We start from the raw sequence: 16,688 nt of genomic DNA, 5'->3' as shown, positions 1-16,688 counted from the left end.
TATTTACACATATGAAAACCAATTCATTCCTATTCCTTCCTGTTTCAACTCTTGCATAGATTTAAGTTCACCCTCTGCATTCAATATTTCACCATATCTAACTCTTCCTTTTTGTATATTATTGGATATGAAAAAGCTTCCAATAGTTGAAAGCCAGACTGGAATTTTTAAATAATATTGCCTTTTGATCGTCTCCCAATTCAGTAACAAAGCCTTCCGTAAATAGTGTCTTCTAAAATAACCCTGTGTTTTAGTTCCCTTATACCATAAAAAAGCATGCCATCCCAACAGTAAATCATGTCCTTCTACAGTCAATAATCTGGAATACTTTAATGTTATCCATTCCTTAACCCACATCAGACTTGTTGCCTGGTAACATAATTCCCAGGCCCAATCCTCCTCTTATTCTAGCATCTTACAAGATGCTAGAATTTGACGAACTAAATAAAATAGTGCTGAAGTTTATTTGGCAGGGGAAAAAAGCAAGAATAAAATTTTAATTTTATTCTTGCTTTTTCCCCCTGCCAAATAAACTTCAGCACTATTTTATTTAGTTCGTCAAAATAGTCTTTCTCTAATCTAATTGGAATTGTCTGGAACAGATACAAGATTCTGGGTAGGATATTCATTTTGATTGTATATGTTCTCCCTATCATTGATAGTGTAGGTTTTCCCATTTCATCAAGTCAAAAAGGATTTTGGGAGTGGTTTTCTATTTAGCTTTGTTGTTTTTTGTGTTTTATAGTCCATATTCTGATCTACAATTCTATTAAAATCTCCCATCGTACAAATATCAGCATAGTCCAAATCAATTAGTTTTCTATAAAATTGATCTTGTTTATCTTTAGGAGCATAAATTGCAATTAAAAGTATTTTCTTAGTGTTGTCCATAATTTCCACCATCAGCATTCTTCCATCTTCATCTGTATAAATTGATTTCACTGGAATTGTATCTTTAATATAAAAAAATAACTCCTCTTTTCTCACAGCTTGCCAATGCGGTAAATCTTTTCCCCAGTTTTGGCTGCACCAATAAGTATTCATATTGTTTTTGAATATGCACTTCTTGTAGACAGATGATGTCCAATTTTAATTTTTTCTAATTTGTGAAATATTCTTTTAATTGCTGAGTTGCGTCCATTTATATTGAGTGTAATCATTTTTTTCTCTTCCATAGTTATGTTTTATAAGTAGGATTTATAGCTCTAGTTGATCTCGGTTCTCGTGGTTCTCTAATATCAACACCGCCTACAGCACCTTCTTCTGTTTCAATCCCGCTTACAGCACCTTCTACTTTCTTAGTCTCGGCTCTGGATGCCTCTTGGAGTTCTACCAATAATTCTTCTTTTCCAGCCTTCTCAGCCTTCTCTCTCAGATGTTCTATGAAGAATACTTCTGCCTTTTTGGTTATATCTATTCTGTATCTTTGTCCTTGCCATGCAAATATTAAACCTTCTGGTATGAGCCATCTATAATTGACGTCTTTTTTAAGTAAAATCTTAGTCAGGAATTGATATTTTCTTCTCGTCTCTCTCACTCTTCTTGGAATTTGTTTCAGGACTACAATCTCCTTGCCTTTATATTACAGTTTTCTATCTCTTGTTTTCTGTAGTATTTGTGAGTTGATTATTTTCTTAGTGAATCTTACATGAACTTCCCTTGGGAGAGCATTTCTCGCTGCATATCTTCTGTAAACTCGAAACACCTCGTCTATACCATCCATCATCTCCTCTTGAGTTATCTCTAACACATCTGTCAGAATTTCTGATACTATTTGTGCCAAATTCTCTCCTTTTTCTTCTTCTATATTTTGAAATCTTAAGAAAAATTCTGACCGATCCATCTCCCATCCCTATATTCCGCTGTTATCTTTTTCCACCATACTCAATCTACTGTCAATGTCCTCAGTTTTCTTCTCTTTTGTTCATCCTTTTCTTCCATTTTTTGTAGTCTGTCCTCATATTTCATCATCAATTGTTGAATATTTTCAATTTTTTCCTCTGTTTTACTTGTCTTTTGTTCTATATTTTCTGTTCGTTGTTCTATCGTCTCAATTCTCTTTTCCATATTCTCTGTTCTTTTTTTGATGGTTTCTGTTCTCTTTTCAATGCTTTCTGCTCTTATTTGTAATTTTTGTATTCCTTGCATAATCGCCTCTAATGTTACTCCTTTGTCTTTTTCCTGTTGAAGCATCGTCTGTATTGATCTTTGTCCTCCTGCAGGTGAAGAGGAGGGGGTTGTTGTTGCAGAGCCAACAGTTGTTATTTTTTTACTCATCTTAAAAAAAAGTTTTTTGTGCCAACAGCTTGCCCAAATGGCATCAAAGAGAGTACCATTGGACTTGTTAATGCTCGCCTCGGAAGCATGATTATTTCCATAATGGTTTTGTTTAAATGAGTTTAATGGTGTGTTACTTGTCTGACTGGCTCTTTTCCATTTGGGTGTCCAGCTGGGCTTTGGGAAGAGCATGCCTACCAACTGCGTGTGGCTGGACGGACTAGCGACAAGCCTCACGGATCAGTATTTGACGCGACATTTCTTCCGCTACGGCCCGGTGGTGAAGGTAAGTGGTCCATTCTTCCATTGCATGAGTTTGCCTCTCTTTCTTTCTCTCTTTCTCTTTTTTCTCTCTCTTTTTCTCTTTCTCTCTCCCACTCTTTCACTCATCTCCGAAGTCAGGCGTGGGAGGAGTAACAACTGGTTATTAACACGGCCAATTTGCCCGGAGACTGAGGTAGAATTCGAGGCCACTCCCTCTACTCCTCCTGACTCCCCAGTTTAACCTCAGGTTTTGGCCCAGAAGGACTTCTTTTGCTGGCTCTCCATTCGGTTCGAAAACTTTTCCATTTTTCCTTATTCGTTTCCTTCATTTCATCTCTCCCACCTCCCTCCCTCGCGCCTCTCCGTATTCTAGCTGTTTGCACAAGCTGGGTTTGCTGCGCTAGTGGGGAGCTCCCAAGCTGCTGGGCGGTTGCAGGCGGGGGTTTCAGGCCTCGCGCCGCAGGGCGCTACACTGTGCGATCCCCGGCTCCATTGGAGGGGATCGCAGGACACGCCAATGGATTAGGAAAGAGAGGCTCAATAGGAGCTGGCTCCAGCGTTCGGACCATTTTGGACAGTGACCATCTTTGAGAGGAGCATGTGGGTGCGAGGATCGGCGTTCCTGGTTGCATAGTCATCGCCAATGCCCAGGAGGGGCACGGTGCTCCAGGTGCTGACGGAGGCGCATTTTGAACCCCTGAGGGAGGTGAACCTAACAGTTCTTCAAAGTGGTTTTCCTCATAGCGATCACCTCTGCTAGGTGGTCCATGGACCAGGGTTGGGGACCCCTATCTCAAAGTGTTTCGTCATCTAGTCTGTTTGGGCATTCAGTACCACCCCTGTTGTGGCCCGGCAGCAGAGTTGGCAGCAGATTCGGACAGTGAGGAAGATAGGCCAGTCCTGGAGTCTGGGGAAAGCTCTGATGAGGGCTCTGTGTCGGAGGCAGAGATGGGGCCAGAGCCGTATGCCAGTTACCAGCTGCCTTCAGAGTCAGACATCAGTGGGGCAGATGAACAGCTGGAGCCTGATCCCAGTGTGTGCATGCACAGAGTTGCCAGATGAAGGGAACAGCTAAACAACAGGGGTCGACTTGAGAGTAAAGCCAGATAATGAATAGCCCCTCCCAGGGGAAATAAAAGGAGCAAAATGGGAGTGGAATTTGCAGGACACAATTAATTCGCTTAATTGGTTTGTGACTCTCCGAGACCCCTGGCCAAGTTCTGCAGATATTGGCTTGGCAGCTCTCCAAGCCAGATAAGGTCTGTGACTGGAAATCCTCCCTTGAAAGACTTTGCTGGATGTGAATGGGCAGAATTCACAGCAAATTAATAAAAGTGTTTATGAATGAAGTTATGTTAAAGATGAGGATACCCAAATCGTGGTCAGAAGCATATATTACACTTGTGCCAAAAGAAGAGGCCGTCCCACATCAAATTAAGAACTATAGACCTATTTCCCTGCTAAATTCAGACTATAAAATATTTGCTTCAATATTGGCAGAAAGACTCAAAAAAAGTTAAATAACTTTAATCATCCTGATCAAAATGGGTTTCTGCCAAAGAGACAAATTAAAGACAATATGAGAATAATTCTGGACACTTTGGAATAATATAAGGCACATCCTGAAAAACAAATGGCTTTGATGTTCCTAGATGCGCAGAAAGCCTTTGACAATGTGAACTGGCGATTTGTTTTGTTACAGTTGGAGCAGATGGGCTTTGGTAAGAAATTCATTCCAGCCATACAAACTATATATCACAAACAAACAGCAAAGATAATGATAAATGGAGAACTGACAGATTCTATTGAAATAAGGAAAGGGACAAGACAAGGTTGTCCACTATTGCTTGCTCTGTTGTTCGTGTTAACATTAGAAGTCCTCAATAGTAATATTAGAGAAGAAAAAGACATGGAGACTAAAACATATGAAGAACGGTTGCAGGAACTGGGTATGTTTAGCTTAAGAGAAAGAAGGACTAGGGGAGACATGATAGCAGTGTTCCAATATCTCAGGGGTTGCCACAAAGAAGAGGGAGTCAAGCTATTTTCCAAGGCACCTGAGGGAAGGACAAGAAGCAATGGGTGGAAACTAATCAAGGAGAGAAGCAACTTAGAACTGAGGAGAAATTTCCTGACAGTGAGAACAATTGATCAGTGGAATAACTTGCCTCCAGAAGTTGTGAATGCCCCAACACTGGAAGTCTTTAAGAAGATGTTGGATAGCTATTTGTCTGAAACGGTATAGGGTTTCCTGCCTAGGCAGAGGGTTGGACTAGAAGACCTCCAAGGTCCCTTCCAACTCTACTATTGTGTTGTAAAAGGAATGAAAATCAAAAAGGAAGAATATAAATTGCAAGCATTTGCAGGTGATCTGGTCTTCATCTTGGACCAGTGGTTCTCAACCTTCCCAATGCCGCGATCCTTTAATACACTTCCTCATGTTGTGGTGACCCCCAACCATAAAATTATTTTCGTTGCTACTTCATAACTGTAAATTTGCTACTGTTATGAATCGTAATGTAAATATCTGATATGCAGGATGTATTTTCATTATTACAAATTCAACATAATTAATTAAAGACCCATTTTGAGTCCAACCACTAGTAAGAATTCACATTTGCATCTACACAGTGAAAATCCAACAATCAAATCCAGATATTTTGCCACGTCGTTACATCTGGTTAAAGACAGAAAAGACGATTTTCATAAAAAGTCTGAAAGGCCCACTATGAAGAATTTTATGACTTCTGGATAATAAACTAAATGTATGTAACTAGAAGAAAGTCAGAAGGCTTTCTGGAAATTTCTTTATAAGCTTAGAAGGCTACCCTTTTTAAACTCATCACAAACAATTGCAAAATCTCTTCCATGTAACAATTCTATTGTCACCAACATATTGAATGAGTTCAGCCAATATCAAAATCATTATGGCTCACATTGTACTTAGCCACCATAGTATATGACTACATAACAATTATATAGTTTATAGTTCAGTTTGCCACGAACCCAACGGTAGTTTGATTCATCGCTAGTGCAATGTATGAATACAGGGCTAAAGCAAGAATTAATAGTGATTATGGTTTGGGCTGAAGAGACCAGAAAGTGGCTGACTTGGGGCTGATAACACTCAAATTGGCCTTCCTCAGAGGTTGTTATTTGAATGGCGATCCTCGGGCCAGGCACTCTAAACTCCCAGAAGGAAGAGGGGATAGAAAAGCAATAATTAACTGAATACAAATTAGGGCACTGACCCAAGTGGATTCAAAGCAGGGGCAGCCTGAAGGGAAAGCGGTGAAGATGCTTCCCTTGGCAGCTCAGCACAGGATATTCCCTAAGATGGCAGAGGTGTCTTGTGGGGGGAAAAAGAGCGCGCCAAACAGCTGTCGCCAATCCGGCTTGCCCCTCGCTGAGCAGGGTGAGGCAGCCAACGTGCATCCCAAGAGAGGCGGCCGCTTCTCCTTCCTGCCTTGGCCAAAGAAAGAGCAGATCAATGGAATCAGTCCCAGCCCTGCCCCCTTCATTACCCGCTCTTCTCACCCGAGATCTTCGCTGGGCCACCAGGGGCTACCGTGGCCGAGTGAGCCTCCCTTTCTAAGAAAGGAAAAGCAACCGCTCAGCGCTTGTGGCTCAGAGCGGTTCTCCCAAAGAGCATATCAGAAGCTTTGCCGAGCAGGAGCTGCCGGCTGACAGCCAGCCTTTTCCTGACTCAGAAGCTGTAGTTTGAGCTCAGTCTACTATGCCGTTCCTAAGACCATTGAAAATATGTGTTTTCCGATGGTCTTAGGCGACCCCAGTGAAAGGGCCATTCGACCCCCAAAGGGGTTGCGACCCACAGGTTGAGAACCGCTGTCTTAGAGGATCCATTAGAAACTGCACTTAAATTGATAGAAAAAAATAGAGGAATATGGAAAAGTAGCAGGTTTGAAAATAAATAAAGATAAAACGAAGATTTTGAAAAGAACATGCTATTAAGACAAAGAAGTAGTGGCGGAAGCTTTGAAGATTCAGGTCATGAATATGGTCAAGTATTTGGGGATATATTTGACAGCAAGATGTACACTTAAAGAGAACAATTATCATAAACTCAAACAACAGATTGGGACAGATTTGGCAAAATGGGAAAATTTACAACTATCACTAATAGGGAGAATAACAACAATTAAGATGAATATATTACCCAGGATTTTATATTTGTTCCAGACAATTCCAATTAGATTAGGGAAAGATTATTTTGACGATTTAAACAAAACAGTGTTGAAGTACATTTGGCAGGGAAAGAAAGCGAGAATAAAATTAAAACTGTTACAAGATGCTAGAACAAGAGGAGGATTTGGCCTACCTAATTGGGAGTTATATTACCAGGCAACAAGCTTGATGGTGGGTTAAGGAATGGATAACATTAAGAAATTCTAGATTATTGACTTTAGAAGGACATGATTTGTTGTTGGGATGGCACGCTTTCTTATAGTACAAGGGAACTAAAACGCAGGGGTATTTTAGAAGACATTATATATGTGAGGCTTTGCTATTAAACTGGGAGAAGATGAAAAGACAACATTATTTAAAAATTCCAGTCTGGTTATCAACCATTGAAGCATTTTCATACCCAATAACATACAAAAAGGAACAAACAGATATGATGAAATATTGAATGCAAAGGGGTGAACTTAAATCTATGCAAGAACTGGAAGAACAAGATATAAAGATGAACTGGTTTTCAAATCTGCAAATACTTTCTAGATATGATAAAAGATCTTAAAATGGAAGGTTTCTATGATAAAATGATTGAATTAGATAAAATTTTGATAGGTACTGATGAAAAGGTGATTAAAAAACTATATGGATACTTATTAGAGGTTAAGCTAGAAGAAAAACAAGTTAAAGAATCTATGATTGGGGGGAAAACTTGGTCATGGTATTGACTTAGAAAAATGGCAAAAATTGTGTCCTTACTCCCAAGTCAACCCCTGTTCTTTAGCTGTTGCTTTCGTCTGGCAACTCTGTGCATGCGCTTACTGGGAACTGGCTCCAACTGTCTGTCTGCCTCACTGATGTCTGACTCTGAAGACTCATAACTGGCATATGCCTCTGGCCCCCTCTCTGCCTCTGACACAGAGCCCTCATCAGAGCCTTCCCCAGATTCCAGGACTGGCCCATGTTCCTCCCCAACCCTCCTCACTGTCCGGATCTGCTGCCAGCTCCGCTCGGCTGCCACAACAACTTTTTTGAAACTAAGCTACTATGTTTTAGGTTTTTTTGAAACTAAGCTGCTATGACGATTCCTCCCCTTTCTTCCCTCTTATTTCGTTTTTCATTTTATTTTTACAGGTGGTGTTTGATCGCTTAAAAGGCATGGCTCTGGTTCTCTACAATGAGATAGAATATGCACAGGCGGCTGTCAAAGAGACCAAGAGGAGGAAAATCAGCGGGAATAAAATTAAGGTCTGCAAAATTAGCTTCAAAATTAGATCCATTTAAAAAAAATATGTAAAGGAATATCTGTGTGGCACAGAATACTTTCTCCTAGTCATCCCGCATAAAATAATCCCAGCCAGAGTGATCATTATTTACAACAGATGACTTCTAATCTGCTATTGCTTTGCTCAGGTTTCCCTTCTTTTCCCTTCTTTTCCCTTCCCTCGTTCCTTCTCTCCCTTGTCCCTTCCTCTTTTCCTTTCCTTTCCTTCTCCTTTCCTTCGTCCCTTCTCTCCCTTGTCCCTTCCTCTATTCCTTTCCTTCTCCTTTCCCTCGTCCCTTCTCTCCCTTGTCCCTTCCTCCTTTCCTTCCCTTTTCCCCTTCCCTATATGGACTGTGTTTATGGGACAAACTTCTTAAGGGAAGATTAATCATGCACCTTGTTGTTTTGCCTCAATTCTGGAATTGGTGGTCGAAGGGCTGTGTATTTCCATATGCTGCCTTTCTCTCTGCCTCCAGATTAATGGAAACCTGCCAGTGAAGCAGGGATGGCCCTGTGAGCCCCCTCGTACCTAGCAGCTCCAGCAGTTTGAACCTGCCCTGCAGCTTTCTTAGATGACAGTAGTAGGAAAGCTAGGAAGTGTCGTTGGGATGATTGTCTTCAGTGTTTGCCTTCAGCCTTTTAGCAGTTGGCCCGTGAGAGCTGACCCTTGGTTTTCTATGAATCAGAGGGTTCCTGGGCTTCTTTGGCTTTGGCACATGGAGATCATTTTCAGAAGTTGCACTGGGGGACATAGAGAGCTTGATAGCCAAACAAACACCTGGCGAGAATATTCTGCATGTCTCAGTGGGCCACAGGATGGGGTCCCTGGTTACAATCAAGCAGTCCAAGATGAAACTCTGAGGCTTCCATTAACTGACAAGCTTCTATGAAAGTTAGCATCTTCCCCAGAGCAGCAGATGTTTTATTTTTCTGCTGAGGACAGTTTGGGGTGGGGCTTTCCCCCATTATATTCATGGTTGCATTTGGGGGAGTAAACCTGTGCGGGAATATTTTCACATTTCATATCTGGCAATTAGCCTAAATGGAGGAGAACGGCCTGCCTGAGTAATCCGTATCTTTCAGGTGGATTTTGCGAACCGCGAGAGCCAGCTGTCATTCTATCGGTCTATGGAGAAAACGGGTCAGGACATCCGAGAATTCTACGAAATGCTTACAGAAGGAAGGTAGGTCTTTCTCTCGGCACACACTGCCTTTCTCCACAATTTGGAATTGGAAAGCAATTCTCGACTGAACAAGGATGTATTTTTCTTCTCTGCAGTAAAGTGTCTGCTTTGCAGAATTTTAAATTTGTGTCCCGTAGCGTTCTGGTTGTTGAAGCGGAAACGAATACCTAAAATAAAATATTGGTCAGTCCAGAAGAATATCTATTGACTTTAAATCCAGCCTTTTCTTTCTATTTATATATACCTGTGATGGCAAACCTATGGCACGTGTGCCCAAAGTGGCATGCAGAGCCATGTCACCTAGCATGTGTGATGTTGTCCGTTCCTGTTCTGGGTTTCTGGTGTGCATGTGAGCGCGATGATCACTTGGTCTATGTGCATGTGGCAGTGCCGGAAACTGGAAGAGCTGGACTTCTGTTTTCCGGCATGAGCATGTGTGCTGGCCAGCTGATCGTTGCGCGCCCCAGAAACAGGAAGAGTAGCCGACCAACACGCATGCATGCGCTGGAAACCAGAAGTTCATTTTCTGGTGCGTGCATGTCCCCTGGGTAGCTTCTCTTCCAGGTTGTGTCCCGGACGAGCGCATGCGTTCCCTTTTCAGGTCTCGGTGTCAAAAGATTCGTCATCCCTGATATATACCATTAACAACCCACTCCTGCCATATTGTATTTAAGTTGGAGAGGGGGGGGCGGAAACTGACAATTTTATTCATCAAAGCAGAATAGAGTTGGAAGGAACCTTGGAAGTCTTCTAGCCCACCCCCATGCTCAAGCAGGAGAGAGACACTACACCAGTGATGGTGAACCTATGGCACGCGTGCCACAAGTGGCATGCGGAGCCATTTGTCAGGGCATGTGAGGTGCTGCCCTGTCAGCTGGCCAGCGCGCATGCGCGCGCTGGCCAGCTGAGTTCACGTTTTTAAAAGCTATTTTTCGCCTTCCTCAGGCTCCAGAGGCTTTATAGGAGCCTGGGGAGGGCGAAAAGAGCCCTCCCCCCGGAGGCTTCAGGGACCATCCCTGAAGCCTTCGGAACACTTAAAACCACCCTCCGAGCAAACCAGAAGTGACTTCCGGGTTGCTCGGAGGGTCATTTTAAGCGTTCCGAAGGCTTCAGGGACCGTCCGGAGGCTTCCCTGACGCCTTCAGAGCGCTTAAAGTTTTAAGCATTCCGAAGGCTTCAGGGACCTTCCGAGGCTTCCCTGATGCCTTCGGAGCGCTTAAAACCACCCTCCGAGCAACCCGGAAGTCACTTCCGGTTTGCTCGGAGGGTGGTTTTAAGCGCTCCGAAGGCTTCAGGGAAGCCTCCGGATGGTCCCTGAAGCCTCCAGAGGGCCTCTGGGGGGTCAGGGGAGGCTCTTTTCGCCCTCCCCAGGCTCCTATAAAGCCCCTGGAGCCTGGGGAGGGCGAAAAAAGCATGTAAAAATGGGGGGGGTCGCGGGTTGTGCACGCATGCGCACTGGGGGGGTCGCGCGTTGCATTATGGGTGCGGCACGCCCGCACTTGACCCCCCTGTGCTCCCCCCACTTGTGGCACACGAGCCAAAAAAGGTTCGCCATCACTGCACTACACCATTTCAGACAAGTGGCTGTATACCGTATTTTTCGGAGGATAAGACGCACCGGAGTATATAAGACGCACCAAGATTTTGAAGGGGTAATTTTTTTTAAAAAAGGCTTTGCCCTCCCCGCCCCCCAGGAGCATTCTGCACTCTGGGTTTTTGGGGGGAGGGCAAAAACGTGACACATGGGGGCTCGAGCTTCCTAAAGGGTAAGGCTTTTACAATCTGAAACCCACTTTTCTCTATCCCTTCCATGGCAGGGCAGGACTAAACATATCTCTCTGCGCTTTATCTTGTCGTTCCCTCTGACCGGCGATGCAGAGCCGCTTGGTCCAAGGAGCAGCAGTTGGCTCGCTGCTTCTCTTTTTTTTTTTTTAGACAAAGTTTTATTGGTTTTTAAAAAAAAAATAACAAGGAAAAGGGGTGGTGCAATAAGTTACAAATTTTGGCAGTTACAATATGTAGGAGGTGTTCCCTCCCCCCGTGCTCATAATTTTCATTTATACATAAATTAGTTTAATACTAAATAGTAATATTTTGTCAGCATATAAACTTTTATCTTCAAATAATTTCAATCAATTTATGTCAAGCAGATTTTCTTGCTCATTTTTGTGATCTGAGTTTTCTTGGGATTGCCCCTTCTCCCCCTGCCAGCAGAGCTCCGGCCCCTCCCGTGTCCTGTGAGTCTGGTATAGGAGGCTCGCTGCTTCTCTTGAGTGAGGAAGGAAAGACACATGGGGGCTGCTGAACGGCCGCCATTTTGCACTTGGCCAGGAACGGCCCATTGGGCGAGAAGGGGTGGGGGATCCCTTCCATTTGGATTAATGGTTCCTTGTGGTGGTACCTGATTGGCAAAAGGGAAGCCCAAAGAAAACAACCCGCCAAGGCTGCCTCCTTGAACAACTAGGCTTGTTCACAGCCCTCTGGCAACCCCGCTTCCTTAGTCTCAGGACAAAAGCAGTTTCCCAGGCTGCAGGGTGACTCCTGACCTGGCGCTCCTGCATTCCAAAGTTCCCTTTCCATCCTGCATTTCTTCCACTAACCAAGATCCCAACAACGCCAATTGCTTTTCCTGGAGAGAAAGTGAAGATCTAGCATCTTGAGAAAAGACTTCAGATGAGGAGATTGTTTCCCTTCCCTTCCTCCACCCCCACCCCCCAATCCGCCGGGATCGGTTATGCGGCAAAGAGATATGGTAGCTGGGCGCAATAGCAGCAATAGCAATAAGCAGATCCGGAGAGATTTGGGGTGGGGGGTGGAGAACGCTAGATTGGGAAGTTAAAAACCTGAAATGGGGTACAATCAAGCTTGATGCAAAGGCTTTGGCTCCTGAGAATCCTGAGAGATTGGGGGGCTGGGGGTGGAGGAAGGGAAGGGAAGAGGAACGATCTCCTTTTTACGAAAGCTTTTCTCAGCTTGTCTCTTCAGCCCAAGCCATAATCACTGTTAATTCTTGCCTTAGCCCTGTATTCATACATTGCACTAGCAATGAATCAAACTGAATTATAAACTATATAATTTGTTATGTAGTCATGTACTATGGTGGCTAAGTACACTGTGAGCCATAATGATTTTGATATTGGCTGAACTCATTCAATATGTTGGTGACAATAGAATTATTGTTACATGGAAGAGATTTTGCAATTGTTTGCGATGAGTTTTAAAAACAGTAGCCTTGTAAGCTTATAAAGAAATTTCCCGAAAGCCTTCTGATTTTCTTCTAGTTACATAACGTTTAGTTTATACAGGATATGTACTTGGCATTACATTTCAAGGACGCTGAGCTTGTTTATTGAATGATAATGGGATGAGCATGGATTGTTTACACAGGTGCTCTTTTGGGATGCTATCAGTGCGTGGAGTTTGGGTTTGAAAGAAAACTTGGAGTTCAAAGAAAGAAGATTGCAGTGACCTTGGAAAAGAGAATTGCCAATTTTGTTTGGAACTTAACATAAGAGCCTTGGATTTTATACACTGGCAGTGTTTTCCTTTTCCATTTTTTTTTTAACTTCCTTACTTTCCTTTTCACTTAGCTATTCTCAGCTGGTCTGAGGCCTTTGCAAAAGAAGTCTGGCCTTTTTCCTTTCCTTTTCTTAAAGAGGGAGTGCTCCTTTTCTGGTTTTTTTTTTTTTTTGCCTTTTTTTGGGGGATGCATACACAGACATATATTTCTTTCTTTTTTTCTGCTGGATTTTGTCATTTTGCTCCACTGAATTGGATTAAGGTAAAGAAGAACCTGAAGATTTTTATTTTTATTTTGTTTTATTTTATTGTGATTTACCTGTTTTTTCTTTTTAAACATCTGGAACCAATTGTATTAGGGCAAACAAGAGCCTGAATATTTTTTTCTTTTCTTTCTCTTTTTCCATTCCTTTTTTTCCCCTTATCTTATGGTCATTTGGGATTATATTTTTCTATTTTTTATAATTTTTATTTATTTACAAACATGCAAGATACATACACACACAACTTAGACGTACAACACATTTACACAATACAATACGAACAGAAGCTTCCTGTTTTTTCTAATAGCAATTACCAATCAATACCGTTCTCTTTATATTAGTTCCCCTTCTAGTATATTTCATTTGCATTTCACCATTCTTAACCCGCTTATTTTACTCATCTGTCTGCTATATTGGCTGATTACCTCTAGTAAATTTAAACCTCTTGGATGCATATATAGTGTTAATTCTCCTTAATTACCATTTTTGGGCTTTATTGGCTTCCTTCATTGATCCTTGTTTCTTTCCTCCATCCACCTATACCATTTATCCCATATCCGGTAGTATTCTGTTTCTTCTTTTCCATGGATTTCTTTTGTTAATTTGTCCATTTCGGCACAATCCATAACCTTTCTTATTATTTCATCTTCGCTTGGAATTAATTTGTTTTTCCATTTCTGAGCGAAGGCAATCCTCGCCGCAGTAATTAAATGTAAAATTAAATACTGGATTTTTTAAAATATATTTTGCAGTCATTATTCCTTGTAAAAAACGTCTGGTTTCCAATCTATTTTGACTCTTGTTATTGCCTCTAGCCAATTTTTGATCCTTTTCCAAAAATTATAAGCCTTCTCACAAGTCCACCATAAGTGGTAATATGTTCCGTGTATTGATTCACATTTCCAACATTTCGGGGAGGTATTTGCTGAGATTTTAGCTAACCTTGTTGGTGCCAGGTGCCATCTGTAAAACATGTAATTGAAGATGGTTTTGTCTATGTCTGTCTAAAAATAAAAACTATATATATGTATGTATGTATGTATGTATTTGTGTTACAACCCCTGGTATGCCCAAATATGGGAGGTAGCTCACTACTCCCCCTTTCTGTCCTTCGGCTCATTACAGAAGACCATCCAGGCAGAAAACCATATTTTTATTTTTAATGTTGCTATGTTTGTGTTGTATTTGTGCTGATAAAGAAAGAAAGGGAGACTAGTATAGATCTATTTCAAGCTATTTAGCTCTCATCAGCTAGCCATACCCTTACTGGGATTTGAACCTGGGTTGTATTACATATTAGGCAGATGTATTAGCCACTAAGCCACAGGCTCTTCTCCTTATCAGCTGAGCCAGGGAAATAGGTATATACCCATATTTGGGCATACCAGGGGTTGTAACACAAATTCATACCTATTTCCCTGGCTCAGCTAATAAGGAGGAGAGCCTGTGGCTTAGTGGCTAATACATCTGCCTAATATGTAATACAGCCCAGGTTCAAATCCCAGTAAGGGTATGGCTAGCTGATGAAAGCTAAATAGCTTGAAATAGATCTATACTAGTCTCCCTTTATTTATTTATCAGCACAAATACAACATATACCCTCTTTATATATATAAAGAGTGGGATGAGCACTTCTTTAAAACCCTGCTCCCTTTTAAGCTGCCTTCACTTGAGTCTATGTGAACCGTGATTAATTTGCACATGACATCCTGTGAAGTGTCAGCTAACTTTTTCCCCCCTCTGGCTTTGGCAGGGATGAAAGGAGAGGCTCCTATGATTATGCTGCAGATCGTACCTATCACAAGGCCGTCCGGACGCCGGGGACATATCCAGAGGACCCTCGAAGGGATTACCCAGCTCGAGGCAGGGACTTTTACGCCGATTGGGATCCTTACCAGGGAGACTATTACGATCCACAGTATTACGATGACCCCCGGGAATACCGAGACTACAGGGGCGACACTTACGACCAAGACATCAGGGAGTACAGCTACCGACAGCGTGAGCGGTTTGAGTCCGACCGAGAGCACGAAAGGAGGCCCTTGGAAAGGAGCCAAAGCCCCGCTCACTCCCGGCTGTCGCAGAGCCCCAGTGCCTCCCCCTCGCAATCAGAGCAGTTCCAGAGCGACTCCGAGAGGCGGATCTACAGTCGCTCATCTGAGCGCAGTGGAAGCTGCAGCTCCCTTTCTCCGCCCCGCTACGACAAACTGGACAAAAGCCGCCTCGAGCGATACGCCAAAAACGAAAACCCAAAAAAAGAACGTGCTTTCGAACAAGAGCGGCTGGAGGAGGACAAACGCCTGGTGAGGAAAGAGAAGCCGGAGAAACTTGAAAAAGAAAAAAGGGAGAAGCAGAAGCGCAAGGCCAAAGTGCATTCTCCCAGCTCCCCGTCTTCGGAAACCAACGCGGAAAATGAAAGGGAACCCAGCCCCAAGAAATCAAACGGGAGCGGCAAGCAGAGCCGGGAAAGAGCCGATAGGGAGGGGGCTGCCAAGAACCGCCTGGATCTCATGCCGTGCGTGGTGCTGACCCGAGTGAGAGAAAAGGAAGGGAAGGTCCTCGACCAGCCTCAGCTGGAGAAATTACGAGGGAAGCTGGAGAGTGACCCCATCAAACCTCCCTTGCCTGATCAGAAAATGCCGATTTCCCAAGTGGATCAGACCAAGTTGGAACCGCTGAAGCTCGCCTCCATCAGAACCAAAGTGCCCAAAGAGAAGGTCCTGGCCAGCCACGTTGAGGTGGTAGACAAAGATGGGAAGGTGAAGCCTAAGAGGCACCTGAAGTCAGTTCCATCCAGTGAAGTGGCCTATCTGGTGGACCTCGAAAAGCTGGAGGCTCGCAAAAGGCGTTTCGCGGAGGCAAACCTAAAATCCGACAAGCCAAAAATGGAAATCAAAAGAAGCAGTCAGGAGGAAGAGGAAGGCCGGGTCGTTTTGAAAAAGGAGACGGATGTGGCTGAAACCGAAAGGAAGCCCCCGAGAAAAGAGGCCATTAAAAGAGAAACTCAGAAAATCAAGCTGGAAAGATTTACTAGCGTGGCCAGTCCCAAAGACGCTACAGAGCCCGCCAACCTTTTGGTAGGCCCTTGCTCCACCTTCTGAGCCCCTTGTGAACGGTGTGGCCCGCCAGCGGCTAGCTGAGCTGGCAGCAGATTCGGACAATGAGGAAGTTGGGGAAGAACATGGGTCCGTCCTGCAGTCTGGGGGAGACTCTGATTGTCAGCTGCCTTCAGCTGCCTTCAGAGTCAGACAGCAGTGAGGCAGAAGAACAGCTGGAGCCTGTTCCCAGTCTGTGCATGTGCAGAGTTGCCAGATAAAAGGAACAGCTAAAGAACAGGGGTTGACTTGGGAGGAAGGCCACAGGTGGACGATGTATGGCCCCTCCCAGAGGAAATAAAAATGTAGCGAAAGGGGAGTGGAGTTTGTAGGAGACCATTAGTTCGCTTAATTGGTTTGTGACTCTCCAAGACTCCTTGCCAAGCTCTGCAGATATCAACCTGGCAGCTCTCCAAGCCAGAGAATGTCTGTGACCGTAAATCCTCCCTTGAAAGAGTTTGCTGGATGTGAATGATCAGAATCCACGGCAAATTACTAAAAGGGTTTTTTGTCGGGACAAGGAGTTTGCTATATGCTCTCGGGAAGCCTGGGTCAGAACATGAGTGTGTTTCCCACTCTCCCCTGCCTCTAACTCCTTGGGTGGTGGGGGCAGAGGCTTCAGAAGGGA

General features: G+C 43.5%; 1 protein-coding gene across 3 annotated transcripts in view; it reads left to right on the top strand.

The window, feature by feature from the left end:
• The window catches only part of LOC309392944 (msx2-interacting protein-like), a 56,461-nt gene that overhangs the window by 27,418 nt on the left and 12,355 nt on the right, over nucleotides 1-16,688 (top strand). For 2 of the 3 annotated variants that reach the window (XM_081954596.1, XM_081954595.1), the window contains exons 8-11: nucleotides 2,450-2,563; nucleotides 7,870-7,983; nucleotides 9,083-9,183; nucleotides 14,719-16,042. In XM_081954596.1, coding sequence (XP_081810722.1) covers nucleotides 2,450-2,563; nucleotides 7,870-7,983; nucleotides 9,083-9,183; nucleotides 14,719-16,042 — 1,653 coding nt within the window. The remainder of the gene's footprint in view (nucleotides 1-2,449; nucleotides 2,564-7,869; nucleotides 7,984-9,082; nucleotides 9,184-14,718; nucleotides 16,043-16,688) is intronic. The other variant, XM_081954597.1, reaches the window with a different exon arrangement.

The sequence above is a fragment of the Natrix helvetica genome (assembly GCF_964273705.1).
Source record: "Natrix helvetica genome assembly, chromosome: 5".
Taxonomy (NCBI): Eukaryota; Metazoa; Chordata; class Lepidosauria; order Squamata; family Natricidae; genus Natrix; species Natrix helvetica.
Note: the sequence above shows the minus strand (reverse complement) of the source record. Positions and strands in the feature narration are given on the sequence as shown.